General features: G+C 38.8%; 1 protein-coding gene across 2 annotated transcripts in view; it reads left to right on the top strand.

Annotated features, from left to right (window-relative positions):
- JAG2 (jagged canonical Notch ligand 2) overlaps positions 1-20,537 on the top strand; it is a 69,114-nt gene that overhangs the window by 41,323 nt on the left and 7,254 nt on the right. The window contains exons 6-22 of one of the 2 annotated variants that reach the window (XM_085061184.1): positions 3,862-3,992; positions 4,376-4,495; positions 5,985-6,098; positions 6,973-7,086; positions 7,640-7,753; positions 8,293-8,339; positions 8,615-8,788; positions 11,162-11,312; positions 11,589-11,753; positions 12,325-12,438; positions 13,472-13,585; positions 13,957-14,070; positions 15,019-15,135; positions 15,794-15,821; positions 16,672-16,757; positions 18,989-19,102; positions 19,291-19,406. In XM_085061184.1, the coding sequence (XP_084917310.1) occupies positions 3,862-3,992; positions 4,376-4,495; positions 5,985-6,098; positions 6,973-7,086; positions 7,640-7,753; positions 8,293-8,339; positions 8,615-8,788; positions 11,162-11,312; positions 11,589-11,753; positions 12,325-12,438; positions 13,472-13,585; positions 13,957-14,070; positions 15,019-15,135; positions 15,794-15,821; positions 16,672-16,757; positions 18,989-19,102; positions 19,291-19,406 (1,933 nt within the window). The remainder of the gene's footprint in view (positions 1-3,861; positions 3,993-4,375; positions 4,496-5,984; positions 6,099-6,972; positions 7,087-7,639; positions 7,754-8,292; positions 8,340-8,614; positions 8,789-11,161; positions 11,313-11,588; positions 11,754-12,324; positions 12,439-13,471; positions 13,586-13,956; positions 14,071-15,018; positions 15,136-15,793; positions 15,822-16,671; positions 16,758-18,988; positions 19,103-19,290; positions 19,407-20,537) is intronic. The other variant, XM_085061185.1, reaches the window with a different exon arrangement.

Below are 20,537 nucleotides of genomic sequence, written 5' to 3' on the forward strand. Positions count from 1 at the left end.
CAATCCTGCAAGGTGCTGAGAGGCTGTGCTTCATAGACCATCAGGATCCCTTCTATGACTGCAACTGCAGGATTTGACATAAAATCATGGAGTCTGGACAACATTTCCAGGGTCATCTTGCCCCACCTCTTTTCCCAAGGAGGTCTAGTTAGATCAGATTTCCTAGGACCTTTTCCTCACAATAATGTACCTGCTTGCATACAGCAACGTGGGATCCTTTGAGCAGCTTGCTCCATCTGATTTGGAAATGCTCAGTTTCAACCTAGCTCTCACTAAAATAATTGTGACACAAACTTCCTGAGAGGAAAGCAAAGGGTAGTGTCAGCTTTTTTCCTTAACTATAATTCTTTCAGAAGAACATAAGGAAAGGATAGTTATGTAGAAAAATCTGTTTTATTAGACTTGATGAGTTTAATTTTTTAATGGCCTCAGGAAAAATAAAACCCCCAAATGTTCTGTTTCATTCTTTTTCCTACTTCCCCCTGCCTCTGAGTACACATGTACCTTTGAACTATGTGTAGTGATGAGTGCTTCTGTAGGATTCCCTGATGCTAAATTTACTACTTCAAACACGCTGAGATTTACTGTGGAAAGACCTTTCTTCTTATCCTGAAATTAAGCTGTTTGAAGCCCCACTGAGCTGAATTATTGTGGCTTTATCTGCTTGTCAATGACAGCAGTGTTTTTTCTGCACAGTTGCAGTTTTTCTAATCTGAAGATTGAAGTGTTATCTAGAATTTTTGCTAATGTTAACTCCTGCCACCTCCACTTCCTCCAGCCTTTTGTTTGAATTCTCATTTTTCTATTGCTACCAGGCCTTCATCTAAAGAAAATGGAAGCTGTGAAGCATGCCTGTAGAATTACCAGATCTATTCTCCAAGTTCTTGGTTTCAAGATAACCAACAATTCTTCTCTCTCTATTACACTCTGTCTGTGTTAATCCTGACCCAAAGGGATGCTTTGGTCTGGGAGCAGATGCCTGTACTTCAGCCTTGCATCAGGAAGTTACTAAACTGTAACAATCTATTTATGGTAGTTTCTTTGTACTGCTAATAACCCAGCAAGGGCTAAGATTAAGCCAGGTCTGGTTTTGTTTTGCATGTGCTGGACTGGGAAGACAAGTTTGAGCTGATGAAGTCAGCAGAGGGGAAGGACAAAGGAAGTAGAATCTTGATTCCAATAAGAATTTTCTTTGTCTGTTGAACAATGAGAATCCTTATAGATTCTCTATATTTGGCTTTCTTATTTTGTCAGATGTGAAAAAATTAGAATTGCAATTTAGTTGATTCTTGACTGGGATGGGAGGGCAGGGAAGAAGTAACTTTAGCCCACTGTTAGCTGCACTGGCAGTTTCCTTTTGGCTTTTGCCAAGTGGCTGGTACTTGAAAAGGAGTTCTGGTTTCTTTGTGTTTTGGGGGTTTTCCTAGATGATGTTGAATTTGTGTTTTTACCTTTTGGGCTTCTCATGGTGAATCCTTAATTGTTTTCATCCTTGTATTTTGTTTTGATATTTTTGTCATGAAGGACATACTCATACCTGTAAATGACATACAACATACCCATTTCTGGATTGGTCTACATTTATTGATCCCATCTTGCTCCCAGGGTGAGCTGAGATCCATGTAAAAATTATCTTTTTAGAAGGAAGTGGAATTAACACTGCTCTAGCACCTGTTAATGTAGGATGCAACCAGACTTCCTGTTCAAGAGGAAATCCTAATTTACTCTTCCTTGTAAACTGAAGGCTGATCAGCTTACCACATAGTAACCTTTTGACTTGTAAACATTGTGTTCCTTTGGACTGCTTTTAGCCTCTAGAAATTATTTCCCTCAGGCTTGGTGTAACTTTAAAAGTAAGCTTTGGCTGTGTTGAATATGATGAAAAGGCAGCAACCTTTCTTCTGGAGTAATTTTAGTGCCATCAAGCATACCTACAAATTCAAGTAGGCGCTTAAGATGCCTTCAGGTTCTAGAAGGTGGCTGTATTTTTCTTTGCACTCATAAGCACTGCTGCAGTGTTAAACAAAGAAACTCGTTATCCATTGGTAATGGAGAATAAATCGAGTTATTTTGATTATTTGCTTTGTGATGCAGACTTTCAGCTTTTGAAAATGCTTGTTGTATGTGGGTGGGGAGTTGGCTCTGGCTGGGATAGTCATGGTGAATCACTGGCAGTAGTGCCAAGTTTGGCATGGATGAAGATTTGGGTTAGAGCCAGTAAAGTGAGTTGCAATGCTTTTTTTATTGTTTATTACCATCCTCTGAAAAGATTTTTCTGTCCTTGAGGAGGAAGGAAGAGATCAAATTTAGCAGGAGCAGTATTTGTTTCCTCTTGCTGCTAGTGTACAGCAAAAGAAAGCAGCTTCTAAAACCCAAGTATTCTCCAGGCTTCTGCCAGCCCTGCTCAGAGGAGCAGTCAAGGCCTCTGGGCTGAGTACTCAGCTGAGGCTGTCCTTGGAGATCTGAGCTGGGTGGGAGCTTTTCAGGGCAGGAGCAGGGACAGGAGCTCAAAGGAGCTCTAGAACTTTGTATGGAAACAATGGTCTTGCAGAGATCTGCATCTAGATTCCTTCTGCCAATGTAAATAGTAAAAATTTAAATACTGTGGTGCCAGCACAGCTTGTTCTGTTCCTCTGGGGATTGATCCAGCATAGTGAAACAGTGGAAGGGGATTGATTCACAAGGAACCAAGACTCATTGTTTATACTTCTCTTCCTTGTCTTCTCTCACTGCCCCCCAAAGACTTAATTTATTTCTGCTCTCTTATACTATTCAAACCATGTGGATAATAGAATGGTAGTGTTAAACCTAAAAAATGAAGGTTCATTTCTAATATTTTTTCCTTTAGGCAGTAGGGCTGCACCGTTGTGTGTGTGCCCAATTCCCATTCAGTGTGATTTTATGCAACTTTTGTTGCTAGCATGTGTCTCGAGTTCTATATAAGAAACACTGTCTTAACAGGCAGAACATTTCTTTTGTTGGCCCAAAAGAGCAAGCTTACTATTTCTTGGTACTTAAAATGTGTTAAATATAAATATCTGTTAAAAAAGATCCTTAGCCTATGCCCTTCCCCCTCCTGGCCCCTTATAAGTTCAGACTTTAAATCTTTGCTGTAGCATAAACAGTTGCTTCTTTTAGCAGACTTCTGTTACAGATTAACATAAAGATCCTGGTCTCAGAAGAAATCTTGGGAAAAAAATTCAACTCTAAAACAAATGAATTATTAATGGTTTTTGTTTCTGTTCTTGCTCTTCCTTTCTCCAAAGAGTGCTTTTGCAATAATGCCAGTAGAGAACACTGAGGATATAATGGAATAAATCTCTTGAAAATGGTTTTCTTGAGAAACCAGGCCTTGAGAAAATTGTCAAGACTGCTGCTTCTCTGGCTGCCCTGGTCTTTTAAGTCTGTTGCACTCTAGAGCAAATGAGCTATCTTGAAATCTCTCTTCACAGAAAACCACTATGGTGCTTGATGCAGTAAGCCAGCAGTCTCCTTCTGCAAATTAATTTCAGCTTTTTTGTATCAATCACAATTTTTGTCCTAGTGTGAGATGATTATGTGAAGATGGGAATTCTTGTGGAAAAACCAACTAATTCTTGTCCAGTTCTCACAACGTGTAGTGCTTGGTGGTGTTTGTTGCCATGGTGTGTAACACATTTGAGCAGGATGAGTTCCAGTAAGGATGTTCAACAGGACTAGTTGTGTCCCTTCTAAACAGGATAAATAAAGTTTTGTTATCTGTTGCACATTGAACAGTTGACCTTGTTTCTTGAGAATGGTAAGTGTAGTGTTGTAAATACATGTAATGCTGATAATGGAGCATCATGTTGCTAACTTTTAACATGTGAACTTACATCTTAGGTGTCATTATGGTTGGCAAGGACAGTTCTGTGATGAGTGTGTCCGCTACCCAGGCTGTGCTCATGGGAGCTGTAATGAACCATGGCAGTGTAATTGTGAAACCAACTGGGGTGGCCTGCTCTGTAACAAAGGTACTTAACATTAATGTACAGGAACAATAAGTTAAGTTGCATGATTAACTGATAACTCATTAACCCTTTCTTTTTCCTGCTAGTGTGCAACTACCTGAGTGTTTCTGTGCCTTAATTCTTGTGTGGCAGATGGTGCCTAGGCATCAGAAGTACAGGAAGTTTAAGACAAAAGGCTTGGAATTGTCCTGACTCTTCTAACTCCTGCAGTTGTCTCGTTATTCTTCCCTGTTCTGTGGATAGTTACCAGATGACAGGCTAGCCATTGGAATATGGGGATGATGTGGGTGAAGGATGTTCAAGCCAGAAAGGCATCTGTGTGTCTGACTAGGGATTAAAATGGTGAGATCTGTGCTCCCTGCTGACTGACCCTTTTCTCTGTCCAGATCTGAATTACTGTGGGAATCACCATCCCTGCCTGAACGGGGGAACCTGCATGAACACCGAGCCGGATGAGTATCGCTGCGCCTGCCCCGACGGCTACTCGGGAAAGAACTGCGAAATCGGTACTTGCGGATATTGCACCTCTCTTTGGAGATCTGGAGCTGCTTTAGGCACTTTTATGTGCTCAGTGGGGATATGTTCCATCTCTCGTGCGCCTTAGGCTGGCTGCTCAAAAAAATCACCAAAACCAGCAGCTTTGACTTCTCTTCCTTAATCCATACGTGCAGTTGGGATGTAATCTCATGAAAATAGGTTACAAATGTGCTTTTCCCTGTTGCCTTTCTCCCTGCTGCCTATTTGCTTGTCTGGAAAACATACATCTTATCTAGGGTGGGGACTAAGGAAGGTGGAAGTGATGGACACTTCAGTTTCAACTGTGATGTTTGGCTCAATTTTTAGTTGGCTGAATGTGTTGACTATCATTTTTAAATAACCGAAACTTCATCTTTTAATATGGGATCTCTAAAACATTTGGATTAAGAATGCAGATGTTAACTACTATGGAACTGTGCTCAAACCCTCTTACAGAGTCATCTTGAGCAGTCTGAACAAAAAGTGTCTTCCTTGTGCTTATTGGCAAAATGGAGGAGAGTATTTAAACCACGTTTGTGATGAAGCATGGCTTTGACTTGAGTCTAACAGATCTGTGTCTTGAAAAACTGCTTCCTATCTCAACCACAGTACAAAGATAGCATGTTGCTTTTTTATATCTGTGTATGTGTTACACCAAGACCAAAATGTTCATTTTCTGGTGGCAGTTTTGGTCTTTGGAGACTTTCCTTGATTATTCTCACTTTGGAGGTAAATGGGCAAGTGTGCTGTTTCTAGTTCTTTCATATTTTGCTTCATGTAATGTTCAGTTGGGTGTTCTATTTCTTTGTCATGATGGGTTGTTAAATCTTTTCTTAAAATGTGGTATTCACAGTTTTCTCATCATGAATTTTGCTGTTCCTTGATAGTTAAAAATTTAGGTGGAAAGAAACATTTTTCTTTTCATTTCACTGTTTGGCCTTAAGTTAACGAAACTATTATCAGCAGAAGGTTTTCAGAGTTAACCAGGATGTAGATCCTTGCACTTCATAAAGTGCTGTGTGGTATTAAAGAGACCATCAAAACTTGAATTTTGCTTCAGCTGGTAGAACGGGATGTAAAGTTTAGCCTGAAATGAGTGAAATCTTGCCTTAGCTTGCCCTGAAAGATGTGGGGGAGTAGCTTGGCTTTTCAGGTGAGGAAGCAGTGAAAAAGGGAAGCAGAGAATGGGGAATTTTGCTGGTTCCTGGGATATTGAAATAGAGTGACCTGCCTGTGCTTAGGCTTTCTAATCATTAGATAGGAAGGATGATGCATCTTCAGGAAAGTCCTGCTTCAGTTTCCTATTGGGAAACTTAACTCTCTGCAGGTGGGAGAGGAAGGCTCCAAACTTCTGGTGGCATCTCTCCACTGCTATTTCTCCTGGTTACTTTTAATCAATGCAACTTTTAACCACAAGTTCTCCATTAATTGGCACTGGAAGAGCATTTAGCAAGAATTTCTTTCCTTCTTTCTCCCCAGCTGAGCATGCTTGTGTCTCTAATCCCTGTGCTAATGGTGGAATTTGTCACGAAATTTCGTCAGGCTTCAAGTGTCACTGCCCATCAGGGTGGAGTGGACCAACGTGTGCTATTGGTGGGTATGCTTCTGCTGGTGACTGATCTGCTGGGTTGGAAGGGTTGATGCAGCTTTCTTGGTGATATCATGCTCTGGGGGTTTGGAATTTGGTGATAGTCTTTTACTTTCCCCCGTCTTTTAACAGCTGAGCTTTGGCAGAGTGAAAAGAGGAGGGTTCTGTGCAGAACCACAGTATTGATTGGATGCAGTTGAGATCTGTTATCAAAAAGTTATCAAAAGCATAGCTGGACCATATCCAAAGAAATGTGCTATTGCCAAAGCTTGTTTGACAATTCCTGACTCCTTGTCACTCTGAAGCAAAATACAGAATGGTTTCATTGTAAGAAATATAAACGTGAAGATGAAATGTTCTTCCCTTCTTTAATAGTAGAAGAGTAGATTTGGACACTTAAATGCTTAAGTATTTGGTTCACAGGACAGAGAAGTGGTTGAAATGTACTGTGGGACTGTATTTGGTTTGCATGTTGCCTGTGATTTGGAACACAGGTGGCTTACCTGTTTTTAAACAGCAACTGTCCTCAAAAAAACTGCAAAAAAAAAAAAACCCCACCAACCCAAAAACTCCCCAAACCCCCAAAAACTACCAACCACAGAACCAAAACTGGCTAAATTTCTGTCATGATCTGAAATGTGACTTTCAGTGAACATGCAAATCATAGGTAGGTTTGCTGATTCCTCTTTGCTGTCTGTACATCTTCCCGCCTCTCTCTCAAACATGTGAGAAAAGCCTAAGTAAAAATAAGGTTAGAAATGTTAGTCTGTCCCTAAGCTTGTTTATACATTCTCCCCCTTCATCTCAAACTGATTTTGAAGCAGAATCTGTTAAGCTAAGCCTTAGGCTGTGTAATGGAAGACCCCTTTGACTTTGCAGATATTGACGAGTGTGCATCGAACCCCTGTGCTCAAGGAGGGACCTGCATTGATGGTGTCAATGCATTCGAGTGTATTTGTCCACAGCAGTGGATTGGAGCAACTTGCCAGCTTGGTAAGTAATTGCCTTCTAAAGCTTTGGAGACCACTGGAGGTTATTCCTAAACAGTGAATAACTGTGTGTGTTTCCGGCATGGTGTTCATTGAAGAAAACATGGAATAGGTGTGTTATTGATATCTTAGCTCACCTTTAGTAGATCTTAAAGCCAGGCGATTCAAGTGGAACTGTAACTATTTAAGCCCCAACTTAAGCTTACTTATAATGGTTCTTTTAGAATGCCCCATAACTTTTCTGTTGCAAAATGCAGCATTGGTGATGGTAGCTCCTCCTCCATGGTGGCAGAACAGTGACTAAACAAGCGGGGATTTGCCCTGACTAACAAATTGCCTTTTTGAGTTTTGGCAAAGGGAAGAGTAAGATAACCTGCATGTGCTACTGTAGGCAAGTGTGCATTAAAATCCTGTGATATGTAAATGGTTTTAGTGCCCTACCAGGGTTTAATATGAGCTTCTGATGCTTGGATTGCATGGATACTTTGCTTGGTGCTGTGGTAATCTGTTTCTGGGTTTGTTCTTTATTCTCTTCTTTATTTTCTCTTCTTTCACAGATGCTAATGAGTGTGAGGGGAAACCCTGTGTTAATGCTTACTCTTGCAAAAATCTCATTGGTGGATATTACTGTGACTGCATTCCAGGATGGACAGGAGTAAATTGTCATATCAGTTAGTATTTCTTTAGTATGTATGTTGATAGTAGGATGCTTTGTTCTTTAAGAAAAAAATTATGATGAGTGATAGTTTGCATACTTTTACAAGAAAAGAATACCTGTTGTCAGGGTTTTTCTAGCCTACAGCAATGTGAACTGAAAATACTGTTTGAAAATTTGTTTTAAAAGGTTGTTGGCATTAAAGTGAGCTTAGATATATACTTAACTAATAAATCTCTTGACTCTTACATGTTTCTAAATGATATATACTGATTCAATTTAAAATACTTTCAAGTTAAAATGTTAGATATGAAATTAACTGATACTGATAGCTCATTTTAGTACACTGTAGTAGAAACATAGAATGTAATTTTCTATTAGATATTTTTTTTAAAATAGGGATCTCTTAAGACATCAAGAATCCTTCCTTTCTATTGAAACATCTAGAGAAAAACCTTTTTGAAAGTCACTTGTTCTCCATTTTTATTCTAAACCTATACTTTACAGCTTAGTCATCCAGTATAAATTCTAATGCTTTGCTTATTTTATCCATAGATATTAATGACTGTCATGGACAATGCCAGCATGGAGGGACTTGTAAGGTAACTCTTGTTCATTACATTCCTTGTTGAAAATTAATCTTTTTCTGCCTGGTTACAAGTTCTGTAGTTTGCAATTACAGGTTGGTTAAATGAGTTCAAATGTTAAAAATGGAACCCTGCATGTGCAGACTTTTGTACTCATTTCACAAAATAAAATTTTGCTGTGCTACCGCTGTCCACAAATCCAGAATACAGAAATCAGTTGAACTTTTGTGTGCAAGTTTCATCTGTAAATAAATCCTTCTACTTTTGCTTCTTTTCCCTGTTCTGTGAAGGATGAAGTGAATGGTTACCACTGCTTGTGCCCTCGTGGTTTCACAGGAAAAAACTGTGAGATAGAAACCAACGAGTGTGAGAGCAATCCCTGCCAAAACGGGGGCAGGTGCAAAGACCTGGTGAATGGATTCACTTGCCTGTGTTCCCAGGGATTCTCAGGAGTCTTCTGTGAGGTGAGGGCAGTGCAGACATTGCTGCAATACTTGTCATGGACTGAATTCTTGAAAGAAATATATCTCTGGTTTTAAATGGGAGTAACGCAAGGCTGGAGCGTTGCTGCCTATCGTAGCTGTTATCTGATACTCTGAATAAGCAAATTTGTTGTGCAGTGCTGTCATAGTAGCTGTAACGCTTGAATTTGCAGCCTGATGAACTGCAAGTTGTTGCACATGGGTGTTGGCCTTCCTAAGTGTTTTAAGGCTGCAAGTACTCTGAAGCTTGACATGTTTTCCTTTGCAATTTTCAGGACCTGTGTCCTTTTGTTATGCTAGAGAGCTTTGGGTTCTCATCCTAATAACTCTGAAGTACATAATGAAATTACCCTTCAAGTAATCCTACTGCTCCTGGTAGGAGTATAATAATTAGATATCAATTATTTGTATTATATATAATGGAGATAATTAACATAATTACCAAAGGCAGGCAGATAGGCAAGTATTGGCTCTCAGAACTTTCTGTCTGAAATCATTTTAAGAACATGTAGTTCTAGTGCTTAAGGATTCAAATCTGAAATATTGAAGTCTTAGTGATAATTCCTAACGTACTTCATGGTAATGAAGATATTCCTCTTTTTAGGGAGGATGTTAGACTTTCCAGTGTAAAATTATTTTGCATTAAATATTCACTTTTTGGCTTTTGCTGATAGTCAAATCCATCTGAGTGTTATGCTTAGCATCAACTGCAGCCATTAGGTTAGAATTTTTTTGGACTTGCTCCAGAATTTTTTTGAGGAGAACATTGGAGTGATCTCTCTTAAACACTGAAGTAATTCCATTCTATGTTATTTGCGTTGTTAAAGAAGCAGTGCCCTCATTTTATTCAAAATTTGAAAGGTCTACAGATACCAACCAGTTTAAAAAACTGGTGCAGCACCTAACAGCTCATGAACTGTTTCTACATAAGGATCATAACTTCAGTGCTCTACTCTGGGCTGATTCATACAGTACTGTGTAATTAAAGTTTTAGCAAATGTGTTTGAATAATAGGGGGGAGTTGGCTGCTTGCCTTGTGTGTTGCAGGAAATATCTACCATTGATTCCAGATGCTAAAGTACCAGCTACTGAACTTGCATTGGGAAGGGGAAATTTACACTAATGGAAGGAAACAAATGGAGGCATCTGATAGAGGAGATCTGAGAATCTTTCTCAGACCATAGCTATTTTTTAATAGCTTGCTTTGAATGCTCTGTATGAGAGCACAAAATGGTCTGCTGAAAATTTTTCTGTTGCTGCTGGAATTGTATGTGCTACTCTGAATTCAATACTTAACACTATTTGTATTCCTTCTGCTTTGGCTAGATTTGCATTTTTCTCCTATTTAGCTACTGAACTGCTAAAAATAGGGATCAAAACCACTATTGAACTTAATTTTATGTCTGTAAAGTTGAAAGCTGTCTTTCTCCCAAGAGAGACGTGAAGAGGGAAAAACTGACTTGAGAGGAAAAAAGCAATCCTTAAGAATAACAATTTGGAGGAAAGATACTGTGATGTAAAAATATCCCTTTTGAGGCTGCTTTGTGGATTTTGAGACCAATTTAGGGCATCACAAATCTGCGCTCTTGCATGTCTGCCTAAAGCAGAAAGCAACAGAACTGTTTTGCCACAGCAATGTCTATGTTTAAGGTTATATTCTGAAGGCAAGGTTTAAATTTTGCTTCCTGGCTTAGATGGTCAGAGTTCAAAATGCATCTCGTGTATCTGTGTGTAAATTGGCGTGGTGATGGTATTTGTAAAAATAAGGCCCTGAGCAGCTGGGTCTAGCTAGACCTACTTTGAGCAGGAGGTGGGGAGTAGCTGACCTCTAGAGGTCCCTTCCAAGCTGTGTGGTTTATAATAAATTCTGTGTGTTAATTGAGATGGGAAGAGAATTCAGTCTAGGGGATGGGATTTTGTTCAGGTTCTGTGTGTTTTAAATCTGTTGCAGACACAAAGCTGACAAGTGCACTGGTATTTAACTTGCCTTGTAGCACTCGGTATGTGGGTGTGAAAGACAGGGAAGTGACTTATAATGATCCAGAGAAGTTGCAGGAAGATGTCTCCTAATGGCTTAAGTAATTATTTACTGAGTTATTGCAAATGTGCTTATTCAGCCTCCTGCAAAGGAGGATCTTTCTAACAGTGTCAGAAATGCTTAGTATGAGGATAGACTAAAGTATCCTTCAAGACTGAAGTTTGTCTTGCAGGATGGAATGCAATATGTATGATTCATAAACCTTAAAACTTGAGGTTCCTTGTACATTAGCTTCATCTGTGCCTTTGGCAAAGCAGATAATGCTGCTTGCTCCTGGGAAATGAAGCAGCTGCCTCTAACGGTGGTCTCTCTTACAGATGGATATTGATTTTTGTGAACCTAACCCTTGCCAGAATGGGGCTAAATGTTATGATCTGGGAGGAGATTATTACTGTGCCTGCCCTGATGACTATGATGGAAAAAATTGTTCTCATCTTAAGGACCACTGCAAGAACAATTCTTGTAAAGGTACCTGCTGTTGTCCATAAATCTGTCTGATGGTGTTACATTAAAAAAATACTGTTTTGAGGAATAGTATAATGCAGAAATGTTCTTACTGTACTCACTTAGACTTCATAAGAAAGTGAGTCAGTGAGAGGAAATGCTCCTTATTTATAAAGAGGTAGATGATAACTTATAGCTAACATAAAATTGTGATTAGTTTTAATTTTTGTAAAACTCCTTTAAAACTGAAAAGTCATTGATGATAAAGATCATGAATCTAAAGATACACTTCTTTTTTAGTAATAGACAGCTGTACAATAGAAGTCTTCACTAATGCTACCCAAGAAGGAATCCGTTTCATTTCATCCAATGTTTGTGGGCCTCATGGACGGTGCATTAGTCAGCCAGGAGGGAATTTCACTTGTGCCTGTGACAGAGGTTTTACTGGAACATACTGTCATGAAAGTAAGTAGGAGCTTGTAAAAGATCATTCTTTTTGCTCTAAATTTGTTTTCAAGTTGATTTTATGAAGCTTTCCAACACAAAACATTAAGATTTCAGTAAAGTTACATAAAGGACTGTTTCAGATGTACTGCTTGGAATTGTTTCTTCTGGTAGCAGTCCTTGTAATGGTTCACACTTCCTCTGTGAAAGAAAACTGCTTTTAGTCCAACTTCAGTGCAAATGTGTCTGTACCCACTACCTTTATGTACAGTCTTATGAGCCATGGATTTCTCCAACATGAGAATGGTAAAGAAAGGACTAGAAAGGTGTATTGCTGGTCTGGGTGTTTTTCAAACACCTGGATATTTTTGCCAGGTAAACCTAATGTTTTGGGGTTTTTTGTCACTTGCTACATGAGAGACAATACAGCCAGAAACCCTACCAGGCTTGAAAACAGATGTTTGAGCTTTTCTTTTGTTTGTACAAATGCAGTAATAACTTCGTGTTTCTTTTCCTAGAGACACGAGTGTAGATCACTCCTCTGAGAAGGTGAAAACAGCCTTGAGGAATAATCATTGACTTTTTGTTGTAGATATCAACGATTGTCTTGGAAAACCTTGCAAGAATGGTGGGACATGTATTGATGAAGTTGATTCCTTTAGATGTTTCTGTTCAAGTGGCTGGGAAGGGGAGCTGTGTGACACAAGTGAGTACTGCTCAGTGTTGCAGGGGCAAATGATGCAGCTTTGTTGTATCAGAGATGGTTGGTATGTTTGTAATAACGTACAGGGTGGTTTCTCTGTTCTATAATTGTCTTGTTTGCAGAAGTATTTTCAAAAATAACTTCAGGTAGCTGCTCTAAAAGTCTGAGCTCCTCTAATAGGAGCAGAATCTAATTCCTTGGTATAGTTCAGCATTTATCTTAGGAGGGAAGAACTTTTTCTCCTGGGGATAGGCAAAAGTGTTGGCCAGGAAGTGAGCTAGGCCAGTTAATGGTTAAGACACCTCAGAGGAAACTGAAGTTGTTTCTTTTTCTGCTGTGAATGAAGCTCCTTCCTCTAAAGCATGATGGCAAGAACTTGCTGAGCCTTATTACAGGACACACATCAATTAAGATGTGAAACACAGACTGAGCAGCTTTTGGCAGCTATTGCTGTCAAAAGAGCCCTTTGTGTGGTCTAGATGAAGTTTGTTCTGGAATACTTACGTTCCACCTATTAAAATGTTTGCCTGAAGTGAAAAGAACTTCCTCTAAAATTCTTGGTTTTGTATGTAAGTTTAATGTATGTATCCATGCACGTATGCATTTATGTGGTTAAGCCATCACTAAGGGCTGTAAATCTGTGTTTGAGACACAGAGCAGAAGAAGGGAGCCTTAACTGTCTCGTGTGGATGTTGTGCATGTCCTGTGTTGGAGCTCCTTTTCAGGAAATTGTGGTCACTACTAGAAAGCTCTTTCTGAAGTTCAGAATACAGCTGTTTGTAAAAACCAAGCTATTTTGGTGCTCTACTTAGAAGCCATACTTGAACGGTCCTTTTAAGCTGCCAGAAACTCATAATTCCTATTGTTATTAAATTAGTTTTTTCCTTGCTTACATAAAGATAACTTCATAATAATTAGGATTGCTGTCTTCCTAAGTATTACAACATTTATTTTCTTTATAAAGAAATATTTTCTGTTTTTCTCATGGCCTTGGCTGGGCTAGATCATCTAATTTGAATACCTGGGTTTTTTTTAGATTTCAATGACTGTTCTCCTAACCCATGTCACAACGGTGGCCGATGCATTGATTTGGTAAATGACTTCTATTGTGAGTGTAAGAATGACTGGAAAGGCAAAACTTGTCATTCACGTAAGTTTTCCTTGCTTTGATCTTTAGTTTACCCAAAGATTTATTTTCTTCTCGTGGGACTGGAGTTCCTGAAATTTAAAATAAAACAATTGCATTAAAAAAAATAGGCTCATTTTCGTTACCCCTTCCAGTTTCCCAGTCACAAAACGGAACATTTAAAAAATGTATTCCTTCATGTAGTGAAACAGTTTCGTGAGAGATGTTCTTAGATTGCATTCTTTGGGCTGTTTATTGTAATACAGTAAGTTGATGTCTTTCTGATACTGTTGTATTTAAATATGAAGTCTCTTTAATTTTGTGATTAAAAAATACCTGGTTTTAGCATTCAGCAAGACCAGTGGGAATTAAAACTGCTCTGTTTTGGTGTGTAGGTGAATACCAGTGTGATGCCAACACCTGCAGTAACGGTGGAACATGCTATGACGATGGAGACACATTCCGCTGTTCGTGTCCTCCAGAATGGATAGGAAGTACCTGCAACACTGGTAAGCTTTTTAAATTGTCTGCAGATGAAGCCAGAAGAAGCAGAAAAGTGTTTAAATAATCCACTGTTTAGTAAACAGGCTCACTGTTCTGCCTGGCTGGTTCAAAGCTGTTCCAGTTGGGTGGTAACTGAAATTTAAGGAATTTCTTCCACTCACCTGATGTGATACTGAGTTTTAGGAAGTTCCTCTGGTTGCTTATATGGTCTTTTCCATAGCTTTTCTCCTAAGCAGTTTTAGAAAACTTGGGCTTGTGTCTTGACTTCTCTGTTGGCCTTTAGAGGCCCTGGGTAAAGGTTTTCCTGGGAGCTTAGTCCCTGCTTGGCTTGCAGAGTCATAAGGTTTGTGATCTTGAGGTGTATGTGCAGGCATACCCAGGAAAAATAAAATGAAGGGGTTTTTCCCAGGGGATTTGTTGAGTTACTGCCTGCTGTAGGGAGCTACTTGTGGGTTTTTTTTTTTTGTGTTTTTTTTTTTTCCTCTGAAGCCTGAATTTGGTATCTATGGTGCATCTGAAAATTAAACTTCCACTATGATCAGGAAGTTGAATGAAGATAATTTAGTACAGTTTTTCTACTTTTTAGATACAATTGCAGCTTTTAATCAAAATCTGAGCTTTAAATATTAGTATTTGTTACAAAGAATGCCTTGTGACTTGGGTAACTCACTGCCAAAGTAATAATTTAGCAGTACTTGAAGAATGCTTACACAGATGGGTCAGAAAGGAGGTAATTATTTTTAAATAGAATTCTGTGGTTCAGTTAAACAACTGAATTGGGATGATGGTGAAGATAGGTGAGAGGCTATCATGTGATATGGGTATTTTTGGAGTTTTTTGACCGTTTTGTAAGTTTTTAACCATTGACTTAAATACTGCTTAGAATGGTGATATCGACATATCCAGGTACTCTTTGTTTTCTGGGCTAATAGAGACTTTTTCTGTTTTCAAAGCTAAAAACAGCAGCTGCATTCTAAACCCTTGCATGAACGGTGGAACATGTGTTGGCAGTGGAGATTCCTTCTCGTGCATCTGCAAGGAAGGATGGGAAGGACGCACATGCACACAGAGTAAGGCTTTTCTCCTCTCTTCCCCTGCATCCCCCTGGGATATTGGGAGTGTCTGGCAGAGAGCTGTTAACTGAAACAAAGCAAGTTTATGGGGTTCATGTGCCAAAACATCTGAATCATTCAGAGTGGGAGGTAGGTAAAGAAGACGATGCTCGAGTAATGAATGAAGAGTTTGTCATGCTGCTTTTTGCATCTAGACTCTGCCAAAATAAGAATCTCAGCCTTCTATAAAAATATAATTTTTGGAAACATGCAGAGCAGAAAAAATCCTCACAGAAATAATAATTTTAATAATGAAAAGTATCTGGAAAGGCAGGCAGTGGTGTATAAGCCTTTTTCTCTGAGGATAGCAGTTAACTACTCTGACATACCAAGACAGTGAATTGGTTAGGTGGAGTAAAGCCTGCAACTTTGTTTTTTTATTTTTTTTCCCCCAAGGTGTAACCTTGGGAGTGGGAGGAAAGCTCTGAGTCCTGTTTTTATTCTACCTACTGTTGATGCATACGATAATTGTAGTTTCTTCACAAGTGTGGAAGAAAACATTCAGTTCTGTGTATTTCTCTTTACTTACCAAATATAGTGTCTTCAGAACTATAGTGTTACATATTAGAAAATAAATTGTGCCTCTATTTACACTATTTTATATTCTTTTTTCTAGACACCAATGACTGCAACCCTCATCCATGGTAAGTACAAGATCTCCAGTCCTGTACCTATTGTGAAAATAAAAGTGAGCACAGTAATACGGATTTACATTACAGATTAGAACTATTTTTACTCTAAAATCTTATTGAAGCCAGCCTCTGTAAAATATCTTATAACCATTTTTTGCTATGCCATATCTATTCCTTGACAGCAACAAAGACTACAAAACAATCTTGAGCTGATTCATGTATGAACAAATAAAAGTATTTTAGTGTAGTCTCCATGGTGGTACTGACTACTAAATTACAGTGGTATTGAAGTGAATCAATGTGATAACATTTGAACCATTTCTAATTGAGTAGGATAAAAAATGAGAAATCAAAACCTGTTAGCCTACAGTAAATAATTTTAAATAATATAAAAATGTCCTGTTAGACCAATTATTATGTATAAATGTGTTCAAAAAAACTCTGAATTTTTTTGAAAATTAAATGGGAATACTTTAAATATAGAGATGGGTATTTATGGTTGAAGGGGAAAAATACTGATGTGTTGATGAAACAACCTACTTAGTTGTCCACTCTGCCATATTCTGTGCTTCATGTATTAAGAAAAGAACCAGATTTTGGAAAGCTTGGGCTTTCTTTGTATTCACTTGAAAATGCTGTTTACCTCCTTGAGTTCTTTGGCTACACTTCCTCCTGCATCTGTAGGATGTTGCTGTTTCAACAGCTGACTTGCTAAGCAATATTGTTTATCTAGCTTTACACTTTCTCTCTTGGTAGGACTAAATTGTCCCCCTAAAGACCAGCAGAAGCTTTAATTAGCAAAGCTTTAATTGACCAATGGAACAATGTAGATGGCTTGTTAACCAGAGTATTTTATTTACAGTTACAACGGAGGGATCTGTGTTGATGGAGTGAACTGGTTCCGATGTGAATGTGCCCCTGGCTTTGCTGGTCCTGACTGCAGAATTAGTAAGTACCTGCATGGGTGGAGACCTGGATGATTTGTGCTTTGATGCACAAATGGGAAAGAACACCTGGTGACCCTTTTTATATTATCTCAGCTGAATTCCAAGTAATGAAGCAGAAGCCACCTGTTAGCCAGGTACCGATACCTTGTAAATAATGCTAAGTTAGGGTCTGTTACTCATTTCATTAAATGGCACTAAAATGAGTTGGCTTAAATCATGTTTAAAGACTTGATTGCTGGATTTTCTTGGACAATTCTAACGTTTCTGGGGTGCTGGCTTCACAGAATCTTAAGTTTTAAGTATTTCTGTTGATAAGCATCTTGTTGGTAAAGATGACATATCTGTATGTGTATCACTTACTGTTAGAAACCAAAATCCCCTGAGACACTGCAAATGGAAACAAAAACATTGTGAGTGTAGTGCTGGCACGTGAATAACAGAAGTACAATAAAGGTCTTTCAAAACTAGAAAACAAACCTGTTCCACTGCAATTATTCTGAAGGATAGAGGCTGAAAAGAAGGGAGAACAACAGACCCCAAAAGTGTGTGGAAATGTTATGGAACAATCTGGTGTGGTGGCTTTTGTTGTTTGGCTGGTTTTCTGTGTTTTGTTTTTGTCCTTTTAATTGAATTTTAGCACGATGACTTGAATGGATATATATTTTATTTTTACTTTCTCCTTTGGAAGACCAGACCTTGAATCTTCTGTTGCCTCAAGGCTTTTGGGCTTGGTCCTTCCACTCCATCAGGATGGTGATGTGCTTTCAAGTTGAGACTTCGTCCTCATTCTGGCATATAGAAAACAAGACAGCACATCTGGTTGGAGGGCAGCTGCAGCACTTGTGCAAGCATCAGCTTAGTGATGCCTCAGTACAGAACCAGGGATGGCAGAGCATTGTGTCTAGATCCAGATACCCAGAAAGGGATATTGAATTCTCCTTGGGTGTTCCCTTCCTCTTAAGGCTGGGATGTCACAAATACAAATACTGTGCATTTGCAGTGGAGCTGCAGATATTTTTAACTTGTTTAGACTGGTATAGATGGAAGGATAGCTGTGATAAAAATGCCTTTTATGGTTGATACAGAAACAGTGTTATCTTTTTCAACATACAGAGTCTGGAGAATCTTAAACCTATATAGCTTGAGTACAGGAGAAAAGAGTAGTTAAACCCTGTTGAAGTTTAGATCTTCTATATTTGCTTAAAACTTAGTGCATTTTTGAAGGAAGCTAAAATAGAACCAAAAGCCCTTCCATACCTGTTGGATTATTTTCCATTGCCTACACGTGTAACAGTCTCACTGCTGCCATTTATAATGTTCACTTTTAAAGTCCACTCCTTTAAAATGAGCTGATGCCATGTATCAGACAAGAACTGGTGCTTAAATAGTTTTTGCTGAAGGGTTGGTAAGGGCATTCATACTCAGTGCAAGGAAACCTTTCAAAAGTTGGTTTGGAAGAGAAAAGTTCTGGTTGAAAATTAAGCAGTTGATGCCTGTGGCTCACAACTTGATAAGCTGGTTTCTGTTGAATAAATCAGTGTTGGTCACTTCCCTGGAATAACAAATGACACATTGCTGTCCATCTGAATGGACAGTGCTTCCTTGCCTTTTTCCATTGGTTTCTGGGGTTAAGCCTCTGCATCTTTGAAGGGTTTTTTTTAAGAGGCTTTTGTGCCAAGTGTTTATGTGCTAAATTAATCTACTCAATATTTCAAGGTTATTAATGTTCATTAAATGTGTGTTACAAAACTAAACTGTTATTTTATTGCCTCGTGGTTACTTATATTGCAGAAAGTCACTTTTTTGAGCATTGTTGAGCAAGTGCATTGTTCACCTCTTGCACTCTGATAACTTCATGAAAGCACATGCTTTTGTAGGAAGCCTAAATGTCTTGAGATTAGTGCCAGAACAGGATGTGGGACTTGTTCCATAGCTGAATGTGGAGAAGGCATTAGCACCTTCAGCTGTCCAACACCTCTGCTCTGTGAGATGAGTCAGCATATGACTGCTGTTTTGATTACCAGAACTTCAATTAGGGTGCAATTATGAGAAATCTATTACAGGTTATTGCTGAAATGGCAGAACTGTTTAATTATGAGATTAATTCTGAAGCCAAACTGTCCTTTGCTTTTAAAAAAGGAGATATTGTCAGATTACACCTCAGTAAATTATTAATTATTAATTACAATGTTCTGTGTCCTTGTCACTGAGTTTTACCTATTTTCTATCCAGATATTGATGAATGTCAGTCTTCTCCTTGTGGGTATGGTGCCACCTGTATAGATGAAATAAATGGATACCGATGCACTTGTCCCCCTGGAAGAATTGGTCCTAGATGCCAAGAAGGTATTCCTATATCTGCTATCAACCTTTACCCAAATAACAGTAGGGCACAATGTAGCCAGTGTAAAGTTTATATACAGTAGTCTGATATGTAAGGAACAGTAGCTAGTATTTCTAATTTAAATTTGTACAGTATTTATAACTTGAAGAGGTGAGGTGTCTGAGTGTGTTTTTATTTTTTTCTTCCTTAGTGATTGGAATTGGAAAGCCTTGCTGGCTGAAAGGAATGACCTTTCCCCATGGCAGCCGCTGGGAACAGGAGTGCAACAGCTGCCATTGTTTGGATGGACGCATTGACTGCACCAAGGTAGGCATTTTGGCCTATTTTCTTAAATTCCTGTGGCTGAAATAAACTTACTGTTCTTCATGCACAAGTTAGTCTTTGTCTCCCCGAAATTTCCTTTGCTTAAAAAAAAAAGTGGTTTCCTGTAAAAGTACTTATGGATTGTCTTTATAATCAGAAGTTACTGTCCTGCTCTCTGCCTGCCAGAACAGGCTCTCTAGAACACTTGTTGCAGAAAATGAAATATGAGCTAAAGGATAAGTAAATCACACTGCTGAAGCTTGGAAACACAGTTTTAGAGCTCCCAATTTTGTGAAATGTAAATTCCAAGGTGGAGGACATGTAGGAAATAGTTTTTTTTCAGTGGGTATTAACTGCCACCTTGTATTGTCCTTCAGTAGCTTTAGGAATTGACAGATTTCAACCTTTGTATATTTATTGTGGAGTAGATCCTGGTGGTTTTGTGACTGAGGAAATGTGAAACCTAAATGCAGATTGAACATGTGCTGTAAATGCAACTCATCCATGTGTGGTATTTGGTTTCTTCCATGTGTAATGGAACAATTGCACTTTCTTGCTGACAATTGTGCTTTAAGAAATTGGTAAGTTCCTACACTAATAGTTGTACAGTGCTATGTATGATCTTAAAGGATACATGGAATTAGAGAACATCCTGTGTTGGAAGGGACCCACAAGGATCATCCAAGTCCAGCTCCTGGAATGGAGCTGTGTTTGGAAACTTGCTGCACCCCAGGAGTTTGTGGGTACCAGCAAAGTGTTTCCTTTTGGAAACACCTATTGGAGTAGCTGTGCTTATCACCAATGTGCATCAGCTCTTAATTTATTCAGCATTCTCTGGCAGGGGTCTCAGTATAAATATTGAAGAAATTAATCTTTGTGGAGATACTTTTCTTTCTTGATTATAGAAGCCCAGATGACTAGATTAAAATGACTGCTTAAATTTCCGTAGAACTCAGCTAAGTGGGACAAATCCATAAACTTCTGAGGAAACATGCCCAGTCAGTGGTTTCATGGATTATCTTTGCACAGTTTTTTATTCTTCTGTCCATACAAAATGTCCTCATTTTGTGGAGGAGCAGCTCCATCTGCTACTAGGACTACAGCAGTATCAAAACACAGATATTTTGCAGACAG

The sequence above is a fragment of the Lichenostomus cassidix genome, chromosome 5 (assembly GCF_008360975.1).
Source record: "Lichenostomus cassidix isolate B80296 chromosome 5, HeHo_3.0, whole genome shotgun sequence".
In the NCBI taxonomy this organism is placed as follows: domain Eukaryota; kingdom Metazoa; phylum Chordata; class Aves; order Passeriformes; family Meliphagidae; genus Lichenostomus; species Lichenostomus cassidix.